Source organism: Rousettus aegyptiacus, unplaced genomic scaffold, assembly GCF_014176215.1.
Source record: "Rousettus aegyptiacus isolate mRouAeg1 unplaced genomic scaffold, mRouAeg1.p scaffold_m13_p_12, whole genome shotgun sequence".
NCBI lineage: Eukaryota > Metazoa > Chordata > Mammalia > Chiroptera > Pteropodidae > Rousettus > Rousettus aegyptiacus.
Window position 1 is genome coordinate 47,336,276 of NW_023416287.1, and position 17,874 is coordinate 47,354,149.

Consider the following 17,874-nt stretch of genomic DNA (forward strand, 5'->3'; position numbering starts at 1 on the left):
CTAAAAGGAAGTGTGAAAAATTAGTGCATCATTGTGCAGATTGCTGAAGGAGAAATGAGTTGTGGCTGGTTTTTGGGGGGAGCTAGGTCGTTGATAGCCTGAGAGAATCTCAGGTTTTTAGCTGATAAATACAGAAGTAAAATATAGACTCTAGCTAAAAATCTCAAGCAACTATTTTAATCTTATCCCTCCAAACATACGAAACCATTCTCTCTTTCTCTCTGTGCTTCTCATAAAGTTTTTACCATTTGCTTTATGAGGAGATGGCTAGGACACCAAAGATAGCAGGGAGTTGGTTTGATGGGTTCTGTCGGCAGACCCCGATTCGAGTTTTGGTCCTGATTGTCCCAGATTTATCGCTTGAGAGAAAACCTACGCCTGTTAGCCCAAGTCATAAGACCAGTGAATTCACTTAAGAGTTCTAGAATAATCAAGATTCAAAGTCACTCAAAATAATTAAAAACTTGAAACATTCCAACATTGCACTATCCTCTTTCTAGTGGAATCTCTCATTTCTGTCTGAATATTAACATGTTAAGAAAGGCCAGAGCTGTGCCCCAGAGAAAACAGTACCAAACAAGCCCAGTTCTCATCTGAGAACTTGTGCTTCTGAAAGGCAGCATGGAAGTGCATTCCAGTTTTGATTAGAATGATAGGGTGAATGCATTTATTAAGTAAAAAAGCTTTCCTTTTCCCATAATTTATTTTTTTTTATGCTCACTGTTGTTTTACCAGAAAAATAATGTGCTTATAAATGTGAGCTCTGCATGAAAGAGGGCTTGCTACATTCAACTTCTAGATTGATTAAAATTTAGACCTTGCCTTATAAGGTGTGAGATAGGACAATGCGTTGGGGAGTCAGTGACTGGTAAAATTTTAACAATATGAAAAATTGTGGGGAAGATCCATTGAATTGATAAGCAGTATGCATTAGAATATTTTAGCACTAGTAATGGTTATTTCCCCCTTATATACAGAAACAGAAGCCATTGCACCCAATCCTGCCTGGTAGATATTTTTGGAGGAATTACTACAATACACTTTTACATTTTCTTTAATGGAAACTAGCTTTGTAAGTGGCTTTTCAAAGTCAATTCCTAGTAGTAAGATGTGATATTAAATTTACAAATCAGTTGCTCATCTGTGAATAAAGCCTTTTAAAGTGTTTATAAGTTCTAGAAAATAATCTTAAACACTATAAATATTCTACTTTAATTATTACTTGTAATTACTACAAATTTGCAAAACATCTTTTCTTTCTAGTAGTCTAATGAATGGGGTGATGCCAATCTACATTACTACATATTCCAAATTAGAATAGTTATAAATAAACGGAATCTAGATGAAGGAGATTTTACAAAGGTAGGTTTTACATTTTCTTTAACAAAAACTAGCTTTGTAAGTGGCTTTTCAAAGTCAATTTCTAATATTAAACCTCTTCAAATCTTTATGTAACATAATTTGTTTTTTCTATTTCAAATAAGAATGCCTCTCCAGTGCATAGAATTTATTCAAACATTCAGTGAATACATAGTATATACCACCAAGCACAATGCTACATTTTACAAGGGAGGTGAGTAGAGTAAGACTAAGTTTCTGCCTTCAAGGGGAGAGTCTTCAGAATCACAATTAAAATAAAATGATGTAGATATAAATAGAAAAAATGCAAACAGTGAGGGCTGTACAAAGCTGTGGAAACATAAAGGAGAGAGTGGGTGAATAAACAGATAAATATCATCTGTCATGTTAGAATGTCAAAGGAGAACTAGTGAGAGGATTTTATTTTATTTAGAAATAGAAGATTAAAGGTCAGGGCCTGGGTCATAATAAAAGCAAGACAATGAAATTATAAGCATGGTTTAAAAAAATACAGAGAAGAAAATGAACTCCTTGTGGAGAAACCCATGAAAAATAGTGAGATTTAAGGAAATGAGAGAGGGGGTCTCTTTAATAATCCATTTCATTACCATGTCTATTTGGAGGCCTAAAGTAAAAATCCTTCTTATGATAATTAGATAATTCACACATGGTGATTAGTAAAAAATTACCACTAATGTAAGTTCCTTGGCTGAAGTTTCAGGGAATGATTTTACTAGCATGTTATTTTTAATTTAGCTTTTGAAAAAGTCAAGATCCCTTTTTAAAATTTGCTACAGGGAAAAGCCTAAATCAAGGTATAATGCTTTGGAGAACTGACACAGAACTGAGCAGTCTGGCGGCTGGCTCTGCCTGTGAGCTCTGCATTGCACAGGTAGACTCCACCTCTGCAGCAGCCACCCCTCTTATGGAACACAGTGGTGGGAGGTGGTAGACTGACAGCAAGCAGAGTGCTCAGCATGTTGAGAAAATTGGAGACAGATTCCCGAGGAAGAAATGTTGGCTCTTTTCTTAAGAATGGCAATTTTAATACACAAGCTCTGTTAAAGAATGTCCTAAACACAGAATTACAGTCCAAGTTCAGCACCTTCCCCAGTGTCTGGGGTTGTGCAGTCTCCTGTAAAGGCATGTTTCTAATTTTACCTCTCTATGAGCATGAATTGATACAAATTATCAAAACAGTATATGAAAATCTATCCTTAGCAGATGGTTTCTTACTTTGAAAATATTCCCCTGTACTAAATACTACATTAATCACTTAACAGAAATCACTTTAATTTTCACAACATCCTGTGAAATTGGCACTGTTACACCATTTTACAGATCAACAAACAGAGACTTAAAAGACAGGGTAGGAAGTGTGTTAAGTCACCTAACTAGTAACTTTTCTACTTGAGGCTTGAATCTAAGTCTTTCTGATTCCAAAGAGCATGGCTTTATAACAATGTTCTGTATTGCCTCAAAAAAAAAATATTATGATAAAAATGAAAGATATATCTGAAAAGAAATTACTGTTCATGATATCACACTACCTGATATCAAACTATACTATAAGGCTACAGTAATCAAAATAGCATGGTATTGGCATAAAAACAGATACATTGATCAATGGAACAGAATAGAGAGCCCAGAAATAAATTCACATCTATACACTCATTTAATATATGACAAAGGAGGCAAGAATATGGAGTAAAGACAGTCTCTTCAATAAATGGTGCTGGGAAAATTGGACAGATACATGCAAAAAAAAAAAAAAAAGAAGAAGAATAAGAAGAAAGAAAGAAAGAAAGAAAGAAAGAAAGAAAGAAAGAAAGAAAGAAAGAAAGAAAGAAAGAGAAAGAAAGAAAGAAAGAAAGAAAGAAAGAAAGAGAAAGAAAGAAAGAAAGAAAGAAAGAAAGAAAGAAAGAAAGAAAGAAAGAAAGAAAGAAAGAAAGAAAGAAAGAAAGAAAGAAAGAAGGGAAAAGAAAAGAAAAATACTGGACCACTTTCTTAAACGATATACAAGAATAGACTTAAAATGAAACCCTACCATTTGCAATGACATGGATGGACCTAGAGGTAATTATGCTGAGTGAAATAAGTCATACAGAGAAAGATAAATACCATATGATTTCACTTGTATGCAGAATCTAAGGAACAAAAAGAACAAACTAATCAAAAACAGACTCACAAATATAGAGGACAATCTGGTGACAGTTAGAGGAGAGGGAAGTTGGGGAGCTGGGAGAAAGGGGTGAAGGGTTAAAAAAGCACAAATCAGTAATTGATAGATGGTCATGGGGATGGGGAGCACAGCATAGGGAATACAGCTAGCATGAATATAGTAGCTAGGTGGAGAGCCAGAGGAGAGAAAGAGCAATAGGGGGATTATTTTATAAACTATATAAATGTCTAACCAATGTACTGTATATTTGAAACTAATAAAATAATTTTTTTAAATGAAAGGAAGATGAAAGGATTCACATAGGTGTCTTTTTAAAATTGTAAACTCCAATCATGCAATGAAAATATTTTTATATATACACATTTTATGTGCACATATTTTCTTAGTGAAATTTCTCTGATAGTCAAACTCCTAGGCTAGTAAGTGACAGCCTGGTACATGTTTCCCCTTTTTTCTCTTTTTATCATTTATTTGAAGCTCATGAAGCTGCTCCAGAGGGCACCCGAGTGTCACATGTCCTGTTTCCTCATGAGAATTATGTCAGAGGAAAATGAGCAGCATTAGACACAGAAATTTGCTTCTCTTTCTCTGCAGCATTATCTAGGCCCAGATCTCTTATAGACTATTACTAAAAGTTTCCAGAAGTAGATCTTTGGACATATTTCCAAAAGGCTTACTCTAGTGATTTTTTTTTTTTTTTGATTCCTTCATTGAGTAATCTACCCTCAATGTACTCTGTATAAAAGGGCACCTTGGGGCCTTGTTGCTTGAGGGTTATGTAGCTACAGTGGGAGGTTCAGAAAAGGGCACATTTCTGTGTTTTGCTCCATAAGTAGCACTAAGTATTGGAAAGTTGTTTTGTTGGTATCCAGTCATGGCATTGTCAATGTAGACATTAGAAATGCACTCTGAGATGGTCATACTTCAACAATAAAAGCTACCAAATGCCTGTCATAATGAAAAAGTATCTTCTCACTTATAAAATGCAATCCCCTGGCAATGCTGAACACAATATGTAAATATTGACAATTGTGTAACAGCTGACTGCTTTTACATTTGATACCATTTAATCCATAGAGTCCTGACAAAGCAAACATGTATGCTGGGATGCAATGTGCAGGCTTGTGTGTAACATACGGTATTGCAGTGTCAAAAGTGGGGAACTTTCCCAAAGATGGGAGGAGGATCAGTTGACTAGCTTTGGAAAATAAGTATGTCAGCATAATTCTACCAATGCGGAAACATCTCAGAATGTTATTTCTTTATTCAGTTAATAATTTGTTTCTGGCATTCCATAATTACCTGCTTGAAACCTGTTAATGAGAATTGCTTTTGAATGATAACCTCTCTAAATTCTAGGAACAATATAGATGCATTACAGTAGTTATGCGACATCGTAGGTGTGTTTTAAATATAAAACCAATAAGTAATATAAGTAAGCTTAGATTTCTATCTACCCAAACTTCTTCATTTTATAAAAAATAAATTAAGTTCCAGATAGATTAAATAATTTACTCGGAGCTCATAATAATGCAGATAGAATGACACTATTAATTGTCTATCCTATTACAATGAAGCTGATATTTACAGATTAATTATGACAAATGGAGAAGACTACCAGGATTCCCAGTAGACCTTTCCCTAATATCTATTTTAGTACCCATAAATGTTCCCGCAAACATTTATTTGAATATGAATAAGAAAAATTTTTTAAAAATTCAAGAGAAAGATCGTACTTGCTATCGTCCACTGTGAATAAGCGGTGATGTTCTGGTCGCTGTCCGAGCCCAGTGGATCTGGAGCTGCACACCCTCATTCTCACCCTGGTGCTCACATGCCATCTTCTCATGACGGCTAATGCAGCAGGTTACATCTATGCCTGTGAACGGGAACGTGCTGCAGACATCCTCCTCCTGAAAGCATTTAGCGTCTACCACATGTGCTTCAAATAACAGCAGAATAGGTTGTCTATGCAAAAGTTGACAGAAAGCACACATTGGTTAAGAATTTTTTTAAACCTATTTAAAATGTGAATGATATGATTCTCATGGGATGTTTTGCTGTGTTCTAAAAAAAGCATGACATAATTTGCCTCAGTAGTATATGTGTTCTCTCCCTTACAACCTGCAATCCCATTCACTCTCAAATCAGTTGCCAAGCATAGGAGTCCTAGCAAAAGCACGCTACTGAAGCCTTTCTGGAATGCATTTGCATTAGGACTTACTGCAACCGGCATACAGGAATGCGATAGTGGATGATATGTAGCATGATGTGTGATCTCTGACATTCCTTATAATTCTTCTGTTCTCATCTCCTTTTTTTTCCTTTCTATTTCAATTACTTTGAGCAGCATCAAGAAAAAATTACCAATCCACCAAAATGAGTAAGTCCCTCTGTGAAGCCATGAAATGCTTGCTCTACATGATGCCATTTCATGCTTCTACATCCTAAACTCTGACCATTTTCTCCTCTGGGAAAAAATGTCAAGTTTAGGTGTTGATAGCTCTCATTACTGACTAATCACTAGAACCTGGATTAGAAGAGCTAACAAAACCTGAGTTTACAGTTTGTTTTTAGAAAGAGATTTAAAAAAAAAACTGACAAGACACTAACAACCCTACATTGCAAGGCCTGTGCACATGCACTAATGTTCATTTTTGTTCATCATCCTTTACTTGCCCCTCACCCAAGTCTCTCCTGGCTCTCTTCCCCTTCTGACTCAGCTGCTCTCTGCCAACAGACTGGCCCACCCTGAAGGAAGCCTTCCGGACCTCACCATGATGTCTCTGACTGCCAGCCTGGAGAAGCCAGAGGTGAAGCAATCGGCTGCGTTCAGTGAGGAGAAACCAGAGGAGTGCTTTGAAAAAGCTGAGAAGGGTGAGCTTGGCAAAGACAGCGAGGAGGATGAGGAGGATGAAGATGAAGAGGAGGAAGAGACGTCAGGTAATCCACCCACTACTGGTTGCTGCTCAGAAAATGGCAGCTGATGGCCTGAATGACTGAGACACTGACTTGTTCCAAACATATATAATTATATATTTGACCCATTAAGTGAAATAAAAATTGGTGTGTGTGTGTGTGTGTGGATGGGGGGGGGTGTTGGCTGCTATAGTTATAACATTCCTGTTCTAATTGATCCAATAATTTCTTTGTAATTCTGACTTAGAAGAAAGAGAGCAGATGGCTGGTTATCAGCTCCTGATCCACAGCGATGATCCTGGCAAGAGACTAGAGGGGTGTAGCCCATAGCCTTTACACAGACAGAAGCCTCAGACAAAGGCATCACTTAAGAGAAGAAAAAATTCTGCTATGTAGAATTTCTGAAAGTTCTAGACATGGCTGTTTCAAATGTATCCTCAGAGAAATTGTTTTGCGGTTTTTCCAGAAAACTGATCTTTAAGAATATACTTCTAATTCTGTCCTAATATTTTAGGACATGGGAACCAGAGGAGAAATAAGCAACTGATTATCATTTCAAGCCAATTACTAGAGATGTCGTTATTGTTATTTTAGGTTTTATTTTTTAGGCTCTTTCCCATTTTTATTCATAGACTTGAAATGTTTTACTACTAGAGCATACTGAGAATGGGATGATCTCAGCCGTCAGGATATGCTCTCTGACAGAGTGTACACAAGGTGGAGAGCTTAGTTTGTTCAGTAATTCCCAGACAGTAGGTTACTGCACTTGTCTTTGCTGTGCTATGTGCCTTACAAAAGTAGACATTAAAAAAGTACAAGGTAAAAAGATCACTCCCAAAAGCACGCTCCCCAAAAACCTGGTCCCCTTCATCCATTCATTTCAGAAGATCCCAGGAGAGGCCCAGAAATGTTCTCTCCATATCTGATCAATGTGTGTTCCTCAGTATGAAGGGAGAACCAAGCTCCATGGCACTAAGGAGTCAGGATGAAGATATGATTATGCTGCTTTAACATAGGTTTGAGCTTTATTAATAAGGTCTCACCAAAAGTTGGGCTGTACCTTGTTTTCCCACTCCTTCAGATACCTGTCAACTCCTTCTCTGAATTGTGCCCAATTATGACCTAAATCTTTGTATTGACTATCATCTGAGTCACTCTGTAAATAAGCACTTTTAACGATAACTAAAATATTACTTAAACTTTCAGATGCAAGTACAGTAAGTGCTTCAACCTCCTTAGGGATGCAAAGAAGTTACTTAAAGAGACATTTAGTTTTTATCATCTGCCTGAGCTTGTGAGCTTTTGTCTATAAATATGGTGATGTGTCGATTCCACAAAACAGTCCTGCCGTGATGGTCATGCAGATAAAACAGGACAATCCTCCAGATAGAGACATGGACCAGTCTGCAAATACTGCTCCCTAGCACAGGTAGAAAGAAGAAAATGACTAATTCGATTAAAAATTATGATTAGAATGAGTCTGACCATATTTTGGGAACCAAAACTGGGTCACTCTAATCCAGCGGTCCCCAATCTTTTTGGCACCAGGTACCAGTGCTCCTATGAGAATCTAATGCCAGATGATCTGAGGTAGAGCTGAGGCGGTCATGCTAGCTAGCGCTGGGGAGCGGCTGCAAATACAGATGAAGCTATGCTGGCTCGCCAGCCACTCATCTCCTGCTGTGCGGCCCATTTTCTAACAGTCTGCGGCCTGGGGGTTTGGGACCCTTGCGCTTATCCTCAGCTCAGAGTCCCTTTACAGTTGTGGGAGGAGCAAGTCTTCCTGCCTCTGGAAGCATGCTGCTTGGCTCACTCTTCTGGGAGACTGGTGAGCTTTATCCACTCCCTAGTTAAGCTCCTGGAAGGAAACTGACTCTTACGGAAGCACTGTTTTGGCAAGAAAATATCATTTAGATGGAGCTCGTGTTACTTAATATTCCCAGGAAATTGGGGAATTAAAGCTTAGCTTTAAGAGCAAAGAAGGTCAAAATTCTTTTTTACATTGAGTCAGTTAAAAGGTGGATAAAAGTAACCTTGTCTCTTGGAGTCTCAGATAATGATGTCTAAGTCATCATCACAACATGGGATTCTTAGAGACCACCATGCACCAAATTTTGGTAGTTTTAGAATTCATTCACTACTTACTATTATTTTGCATCTTCTCATTCCTATCTGAAAGTTACAAGAAATGCTTTAAGTAATAATGAGGGGGAAAAGCAACCATCTTTTTATGCTCTTGGGTGAATTACTGTTTTACAGATTTAAGGAACAAATGGCATCTGGTGATTGACCGCCTCACTGTGCTCTTCTTAAAATTCCTGGAGTATTTTCACAAGCTACAAGTGTTCATGTGGTGGATTTTGGAATTGCACATAATCAAAATTGTTTCATCGTACATTATTTGGGTTTCTGTGAAAGAGGCAAGTAAACATTTGTTGTATTGTCAGATCAAACAGAACCACAGTAGGTCATTATTTTTCTTTTACAACTGTCCATAATTTTTTTGAAATGTAATTCCCATTACATTAGAACATCAAGGCACTAAGACAGGCATATACACTTTGTCTTACAGAAAAACAAAGGACAATTGTCCTGAGAAGAGAGAAAGGTAACAGTGGAGAAAGAGGCTCCTGGCTTAGTTCCTAATAGGCTTGGTCACATCACAAGGATTACTTAGTTTCATCTAATCTTTAGTTGAAGTGTATGAGAGCAGGATAGTTTTTGGCACTAAAAGTAAGAATTTATCTCCCTAAGTTCTGTTTGAGAAAAACAATAACATTCTAGTTTGTGTTGCCAAAGAGTAAACTCAAGTTCTGAAATTTAATAAAATCTTTAGTAGAACTCACCTTGTTTATTAGTGGATTTTTTGAGACAAGACACAGTCTTTCGACATTGCAGTTGCATTTCTGTTTTCTCATCTATGAAGAGGAGAGTCATCATTCAGCCAAAAATTATCTGATATCTAATGTGGAGAAATTAGCTTTTTAAAAATTTATTCAATCAATAATTTTCACATACTTCCAATTTCCATGAACTATTTTTGAGTTGGTGACACTCCAAAAATGATCATTTTTGATCTCTATAAATTATTTTTTAAAAGTTACATAATAACATAACATTATAACTAAAATATTATAAACTTAATGTTTCAAAAATAGATAATTGAGGGACAGACTTTAATCTGAGCTTTCAGTCTAAGCTAGAACTTCTCCCCATTTTATAAAAACCATCTGAAATAGATAAGTGATCATTTCCAGGTGGGAACAAGAACAGAAACCACTCTCCTTGTGAGATTTGTGGGAGAAAATGATATACACTCCACTGTTAAGTAACCAAGTCTATACATTAATTAGAACTACAATCTAGCCTAATATGTGTATTAATTGAGGACAAAGAGTTTCACATTTTAACTGTATAGGTGATTGACTAATTCAGACAGAATTCGAAGGTCAGACTATTAAAGAACAATGAGAAAGAAAAAGAGAAGACATTTGGCTAAAAATAAGCAAAGACCATTTGTGAATTAACCAGATCTGATATACGGAGACTTCTGATGGCATGAGAAGCTGCTGCAGAGCTCTAGAGGCATGTAGGACAACTTAATGATGGGAGTGGGCATTAAATGAGAGAGAAATCAGTGCAAACAGGGCACAGAAAATCCACTGTCTGAAATCTACCCTAGAGAGTTCGGAAAGAAGGTAAAATGATACCACTTTCTTATAAATCTTAACTAAAAGACAGGCATATATTTTTTTAATCATTTTAAATTGAGTTTAAAGAATGTCTTGTTAACAGGCTATCAAGTAAATAAAAGATCATGATCTATTCACCATTAACCCGTTAGAAAAACATCCTTTGATGGAATATGACCAATTCCTTCTCTATTATTCATGCATTCTGTGGACTTTCAGAATTTTTATTTCTAATTCATCTCTCTCACTTATTACTTTAAAACACATCAGAGACTCTTGAATCAGAGAAATTCTGCTCCTACTGCATCTAGCATCACCAGAATCCCATTGATGTAAAATAGTTTAATCCCTGCGTGTACCACTGAGTTTCACATGATGTCATCCTACCCTCATGAGGTGTTTCTGTACCTGAAGGGTGAGTTGCTGTGTGATCATTGGGTGCCATTGCCACTGAGAACTCTCCCCTCGCTCCACTGACTTTGGTCTGTAGGCTCCAGTCAGCATGTTCATAGCTGATCCTTATTAATGTCACTGAAGCACTGAGAAATCAAAATATGTGGGGGTGTAATCATAAAACAACTACTTTATTTTGGACCTCCACTGTTTCTTTAAAATATATTCTGCAGGAATATTTTTCTTCATGCCCCTGAATGCAAAAACGCTTTCTGATTATTCATCGGCAATGCAAAGTCCTATGGTTATCTTAAAGAGAAGCAAAACCTCACTTTAGTAATTAAAATTTTCCAGCCACTGAAAAGAATCAAATTCTGATCTCTTACCCAGGGAGAAGTGTCTCTTCTTCCTAACCTCTTCTTTCTCACACATACTTCCCGTCATTGCCTTCTCCTTAATGAACTAACTTCTGTTATAAATCTCCTGGGCTGGACCATAAACTCTTGGGAGGATCAGTGGGAATTTATTCTGATTCAACTTGTGCTGTCATAGGATGGCCTCGTACTCTGGAGTGGATCAATTAAACCCACCTTTTCTCTCATAGAGGCGCCTCTGCGGGGCATCTAATAGCAGCTCCTCCAGGGCATACGTACCACCTAGGCCCTGGTTCCCGGCATCCTCTCTCCCTGGACCCTTTCTGTTGGAGACCTATCTCCTTTGCAGGCAATCCCCTTGGGCAGTACTCAGAACAGATCCTGCCTCTTTCTTCCTCCCACATCAGGCCCAAGGGCAACACGCACAGTCTCTGCTCTGCTCAGGCCCATGGATCCTACTTAAACACTGTGTCTGCCATGATCAAAGGGTCCATCAAAATGTGGCTCCCAGCAGCATCTCCAACCTCACTACTACTGCAGTTCACTACTGTCAACTCCAGAACTTCCAGTTGTTTGTGGTCACCTGTTCTTCCCATGTTCCTTCATACCCTCCTGCCTTTGCTCATACATCCTTTACCTCGAATGCACGTCTCATTTTTCTTGGTCTGGCTAACTTTATGCATCCTTCAAGGCTCAGCTCAGCATCCTCTCTTCCAGGAAATGCTTCCTGAAGCTCCGGATTGGGCCAAGGATCCCTTTTGGGCATTCTCACAGAAGCCTATTCTCATTTATAGTTAATTATTGCTACATTATATTGATAACATCTGGTTATATATCTGTCTGCTATACAAAACATTTATCTTAGTATCTAGGACAATTCCTTTCACATTCTTGAAACTCAATCAACCTCTGCTGAACTGAGCTGAACCAAATAAATCAAATTGCCATGTTTTGTGAATGTTATGCCATGTTATGTATTTTTGTCCCCATTTCTGATTTTATGTTTTCAGGTGTCTGTGTTCAACTATGTATTTTTGATTTCTTGGGCTTTTGCTCTGCCATACGCCAAGCTACGCCGTCTGGCTTCAAGTGTCTGCACTGTCTGGACATGTGTGATCATCGTCTGCAAAATGTTGTACCAGCTGCAAACCATTAAGCCTGAGACTTTTTCTGTTAACTGTTCCTTGGTGAGCCTCAAAGACGGGGTAATCTTGACTGGCCATTAGGGAAGTGAGATGGATATTGGGGAACCTATATCCCCAGGCACATTCTGTCCGACATTTAAGTCACCTCAGCAGGTTGGGTATATTTTGGCCCAGTGTGCTGGACCCGAGTCTCTTCTCCTGATGAGATTTCCCTTTTGAAACGGGTCTTCCCTTCCCCTTCTCTTCATGTTCTTTTGCTCAAAACTGAAGGAGAATGTTATGAACACTCCTAATTGATACAACCATTTTTCACTCCCTTTTGTCTTCTTTTCAGCCAAATGAAAATCAAACGGATATACCCCTCCACCAATTGAACAAGTCTCTACTCTACAGTGCTCCTGTTGACCCCACAGAGTGGGTTGGCCTAAGGAAGTCTTCCCCTTTGCTCGTCTACCTGAGGGTAAAGGCTTTGCTGTGCTAAGTTGGTGCCTCTGTGCTGTTACTGTCTGGAATCCTTTCCCTTGAGAACCCTCCTATCACATTTAACAGTAACCTCATCTTACGTGGCATTTAGGATCACCTTTGAAACAAATGACTAAATATTAAATTCAGTATAGCATTGTACTGAAAAGAAATTGATCAAGTAGTTTGTGATTAATTGAATAAAGTATGACAAATATATTCATTGGAACATTATAAAAGCCAAAAATTTGAGGGAAATTGGTAATGTCAGACTTTAAAAGATGTCCAAAATGTATTAAGTTTTATAGAAAGCAAATTTCAAAATGCCATACATAGTATAGTCTTTTTTAGACATAAAGAAAAAATATTAAAATGCCCATCAGTGATTATTTCTGAGCAGTAGGTATAGCATTACAAAATTTTTTGTGGTCTAAATTCTGTTTCTACAATTTTTAACAAAGGGCATATATTACATTTAGAGATAATCAAATAAAGAGCGTATTTTTGCATCAGTTATGAGAAGCATAATGAAAGCAATATACTTCAGATCTTTCACATTTTGCTTTAATGAATAATCTGAGTAATCTTAAAAATATGCTGACAAGGCACTTAAAAATAAAACATTTATATTCAACACCTGGAATTTTTAAATGTACTAAGCATCCCATTTTTGTGTGTGTAGCTTTCTAGTTTCTTTTCTCATATGGCAGATATCTGGTGTGTGATATACCAGTGATATCTACCGTAAAGAGCTTTTAGAAGATATTTGAAAAGGGTGATTACGATAGTATCTGGCACATATAGTTCCATCAATGCTATTTTATTGTTACTATTATCATCATCATCGTCATCATTATTATCATCATCATCAACATCATCTTGATTAGCTTGCTTCTCAATTTACTGCTTTCTCTAGCCAGATTTCAGAAATGTTCAGAAATTTCCCCTCTAATGATTATCTCACTCCTTCAGCCTGGCCTGTTTCCCAGGACTTCCTTGTAGAACACTTCTAGTTGCCAGTAAGGTTGAACTGCCCCTCAAGGTAATGCCACTGTTTTCTAGATCTGGTAATCATGGAAATTAGCTTGATTTGCATAAGGGAAATAACTTCACCCGTGTTACCATAAAACAGGGAAAATGAACATTGAATTCAAGACTATATTTTATATAGGTGGGATTTTATAAGGCATTGTTCTTATATATATCAAGAATGGACTCAAATGATTTTTTATGAGGATTGCTTAAAATTACCAAGCCATAAAGCATTTGGCTTCACACAGCTGTGTTTTCTTGCTTGTAGAATAATCTCCTGATGCTGGCCATTCTAGCCTTTGAGGTTACAGTTTACCGCCATCAGGAATACTATCGGGGTCGAAACAATCTCACACCCCCTGTGTCTAAAACCATCTTTCATGACATTACAAGACTCCATCTGGATGACGGACTTATTAATTGTGCCAAATATTTCATAAATTACTTCTTCTACAAGTTTGGTCTGGAGGTGAGTTTCCTTGCTGATGAGTTTTCTTTCTCTATTCTGTGAAAATCCCAATAGCTGCTTTGGCCAGATCACCACTGGAGCTTTGTCGCATGTCTCCAGGCCACGATTACTAATCCTCAGGGACTGCAGAAGGAGATTCTGCTGAAGAGTTAACCTGGTCTGGTTGAAAGTTCTCAAGATCAAATGCTTTCTTATTAAAAGTAAAATATTATTTCTGTGCACTCTGAAAATATTATGTTTTGTGCATTCATCTTAGCCAAAATGAATTGTTTTGACCTGAAATGATTGTAGTAGTGCCTGCTCCTTAGTAGAATGAATTTGGAACAGTGATTTTCATGAAGAGATCATAGCTATAGTTCTCTTCATATTTTGAAGTGATTCTTATTAATAGCGATATAGTCAGTTTTCCCCTTGGAAATAATGTGTATAGTATTTGTATCTTCACACTAAAAGATACCCAAAAGGCAAGACCTGATAAACATGTGCAGGAAGACCTACCCTCAGGAATGCAGGTCTCTGCTACCTGCACAGAGCTGACACCACTCCCCTTCCCAGTAAACCCAATTTTTGCCTCTTCATCCTTACACAGACGTGTTTCCTAATGTCAGTTAATGTAATCGGTCAGCGAATGGATTTCTATGCCATGATTCATGCCTGCTGGCTGATCGCCGTCTTGTATCGACGCAGAAGAAAAGCCATTGCGGAGATCTGGCCCAAGTACTGCTGCTTTCTGGCCTGCACCATCACATTCCAGTACTTCATCTGCATCGGCATCCCCCCTGCCCCCTGCAGAGGTGAGTGTACAGTCCCGCAGCCAGCCGTTCTTACTGTGTGCCCTACATTGTGCACGATGAGCCAAGGACAGCAAAGGAGCACGTTGACTTTGTTCCTCACCATCTCCTTCTCTGCAGATTATCCGTGGAGATTCAAGGGTGCCAACTTTAACGACAACATCATAAAATGGCTGTACTTTCCAGATTTCATTGTGCGGCCCAACCCAGTGTTCCTTGTCTGTAAGTATTGCAGCCTTCAGTCACAGAGCACTGGTACTTGGTTTTATTTCTGCTAACCCATCTTCATGTGTTCTGCATCAGCACTTTCGCTTCTGCCGCTGAACTTTATAATCATGTAAAGGCTTGTCTCAGTGCATTAATATCACAGGTCGTTAATGGCTTCTACTTGCCCTATTACATTTGCAAAATTAATAAACATTGAAATACTATGTTCGTTTTCATAATTTCACCTCCCAACACGTACACCCACCCACAACCCCAATACACATTCCCACCTACCCACCTTCTAGAGATAAATTGGAGAGGGAGGCCTTACATTTTGTGAAGCAGTGGTTTCTGGCTGCCATCACAGGCAGACCAAATCTAAAGATAAGACTGTGGTTGCTAGCAAGATGCTACCCCAAGTGCTGATGCTCTTGAGCTGGGCTGCAGCCCCAAGCACTTCCAAGGACAGGCTGATGATCCAGAAGTTGAAGGTTATTGTCTCCCATGTAAGACAATTTGGCGTGCAGGAAGTACTGGGTGCTATGGAAAACCAGAAAACGGTATGCTGCCTACATACATTCACATTTAATTTAAAGAACAATAAAGCAACTTTGGCAGGGGATTGCCAGCCTGACTAGTGTGAGGGCCTGTTCTGGGACATTGGCCACGAGGACATCTTCTTCAGACTTTCCTCCACTCTCACAAATTGGCCCATAATTGTCAGCCACTCTCACCAAGCCTCATTGCAGTGTGTGCTCTGGGAAGAGTCTTTGATTAGAAATGCAAATGGAGAAGGAGAGGATAAAGAAAAACAGAAATGTCTGCTTCTACCACAAGTAAAAAGATAAAGATGGGAAAAGTGCTCAAAGGGCCTCCTCAAATATCTGGTAATGATGAATGCAAATGAAGAGTGTCAGGAAGACTAGTAATTAGCACCCAATACTTTCACACACCTACATGCAGGCAAGATCCAGAGACTCTCCTGGAATGTCTGTGATCCCTCTTGCAACCACCATGGTGGGAAAGGTGGAACTTGGTCCCAGCATTGGAATCCAGGAAGAATTGTACCCTGAACTCTGAGAACACGACTCACTTAGGAGTTCAGGAGCAGCTCATGCTGTATGGGGACTGTTTCCTACTCAGGTTTAATTATCTCTGTTTTGCCAGATGACTTCATGCTGCTTCTGTGTGCCTCCTTACAACGACAGATTTTTGAGGATGAAAACAAGGCTGCAGTGCGAATCATGGCAGGGGACAATGTTGAGATTTGTATGAACCTTGATGCAGCTTCCTTTAGCCAACATAACCCTGTACCAGATTTCATTCACTGCAGGTAAGGACAGCTGCACAGGTTTCAAAGCCACTTTGGCGCATGCTTTTCACTTGAATTATATACCTCTACTTCCAATTCTGTCTCTGCCATTCTTGTTATACTGACAGATGATTGTACACATGAAGCTAATAAATGTGAGATAGGGTAGTTCCTTGTCTAGAGGATGAGCCTCTGAATTATAGTTCTGCTTCTGCTTTGTCAGCATTAAACACACTTTTTGTTGCCCTGGGTTTTTTCCTCTTATTCATACACAAAGTGAAAAAGTGCTGATAAATACTGCTTCCTGGCTCTTTAGCAGAGATCTTTCCTCCTCATCACAGGTTTATTCCTCATCCTCCATCCCTCCTCATCATCCCCTGTCTTTTCTCATCAATTTCTGTCCATCATCTTCATCCCCGGAACCTCTTCCTCACAACTCTGTCTCTCCTTCTCACCCTCCACCCCCATATTCACTGGGCGCCAAAGACTAGAGGTCACCACAGCAGCCCTATGCTGGCACTCTCCTTGAGCACTGTCTCCTCTGTGGCTGTGCATGGGCTCCCTTTGTACGTTTTTGCCCTCCTCAATCTGACGACAGCTGATCTTGGCAGCCTAATCATCCACTCCATAGAGTTTGTTTAAAGCAAACTAAATTTCTCACCGTGTATTCCTTCTGCGTTCACTGTGTTGCAGACTCCTCATAGGTTTTGCCACTTGGTGCCCACCCAGTGAAGACCACTCCAGTCTGCCTTCCCAACAGGTTCCTTCATCCTATAAACCCTTTAAGACTCAACTCAACCAGCAGTGTAGGAGTCCAACAAATTGATGTGATGTTTTATGCCACCTTTACACACACACATCAGAAGCCCTCTGTGTATTCCGATATTAGGTCTCCTGTTAGTCACTAACTCTATATACAGTGATCCTGGGATACTGAGAAATATTGACATTTTATCCATTCTCCTTTGGGTATGAAGTCAAGGAAGGGTATAACTTTTTTGAGTATTGTACTCAAAAAAGGTTAAATTCAAAAGTTCATTAATCTGACAGTGTACCTTTAAGGCATAACTCATTCTCTAATAATGCTGAGGAGGTCAAATGCAGTGCACATTTCATCAAGAGATTACTTTTTGACCTCTACAAAATAACAACTCATTAATCAAAGAAGTGACCCAGGATTGGCTCTTCTATACTTCTCTCTAAACCTGGGAAGAGAACCAACCAAAGCAAAATCTCTAAAACAGAGAAGCTCTAATTACACAAACTCAGATGGGATGTGGCCTGTAGGGGTAACTTCTGTCAGGTGTCCATGACTGTGCTGTGGAAACTCCCGGCAACTACTATGTGTTGCAAGATGACTGAGACCTGAATGTTGCCTCACCTTCCAACAAGAAGGCCAGGGAGGGAGGAATGCTTCCCTAAAAAGGAATCTTGACTCTATCCAGGGATGGGCAAAGACAGAGAGAGTGTTGGACAGAGCATACAAACCCCACCAAGGCTAGGTCTGCTTTGTTAGAATTAATTCCGCAAGGAGAGA

At 38.8% G+C, this 17,874-nt stretch overlaps 1 protein-coding gene across 10 annotated transcripts in view; it reads left to right on the forward strand.

Annotated features, from left to right (window-relative positions):
• Nucleotides 1–17,874, forward strand: part of PIEZO2 (piezo type mechanosensitive ion channel component 2) — a 375,431-nt gene that overhangs the window by 285,708 nt on the left and 71,849 nt on the right. For 7 of the 10 annotated variants that reach the window (XM_036229852.1, XM_016119848.2, XM_036229845.1 and 4 more), the window contains 9 exons: nucleotides 5,892–5,924; nucleotides 6,282–6,484; nucleotides 8,720–8,880; nucleotides 11,930–12,106; nucleotides 12,399–12,524; nucleotides 13,827–14,027; nucleotides 14,617–14,821; nucleotides 14,939–15,040; nucleotides 16,193–16,358. In XM_036229852.1, the coding sequence (XP_036085745.1) occupies nucleotides 5,892–5,924; nucleotides 6,282–6,484; nucleotides 8,720–8,880; nucleotides 11,930–12,106; nucleotides 12,399–12,524; nucleotides 13,827–14,027; nucleotides 14,617–14,821; nucleotides 14,939–15,040; nucleotides 16,193–16,358 (1,374 nt within the window). The remainder of the gene's footprint in view (nucleotides 1–5,891; nucleotides 5,925–6,281; nucleotides 6,485–8,719; nucleotides 8,881–11,929; nucleotides 12,107–12,398; nucleotides 12,525–13,826; nucleotides 14,028–14,616; nucleotides 14,822–14,938; nucleotides 15,041–16,192; nucleotides 16,359–17,874) is intronic. The other 3 variants (XM_036229848.1, XM_016119855.2, XM_036229849.1) reach the window with 2 other exon arrangements.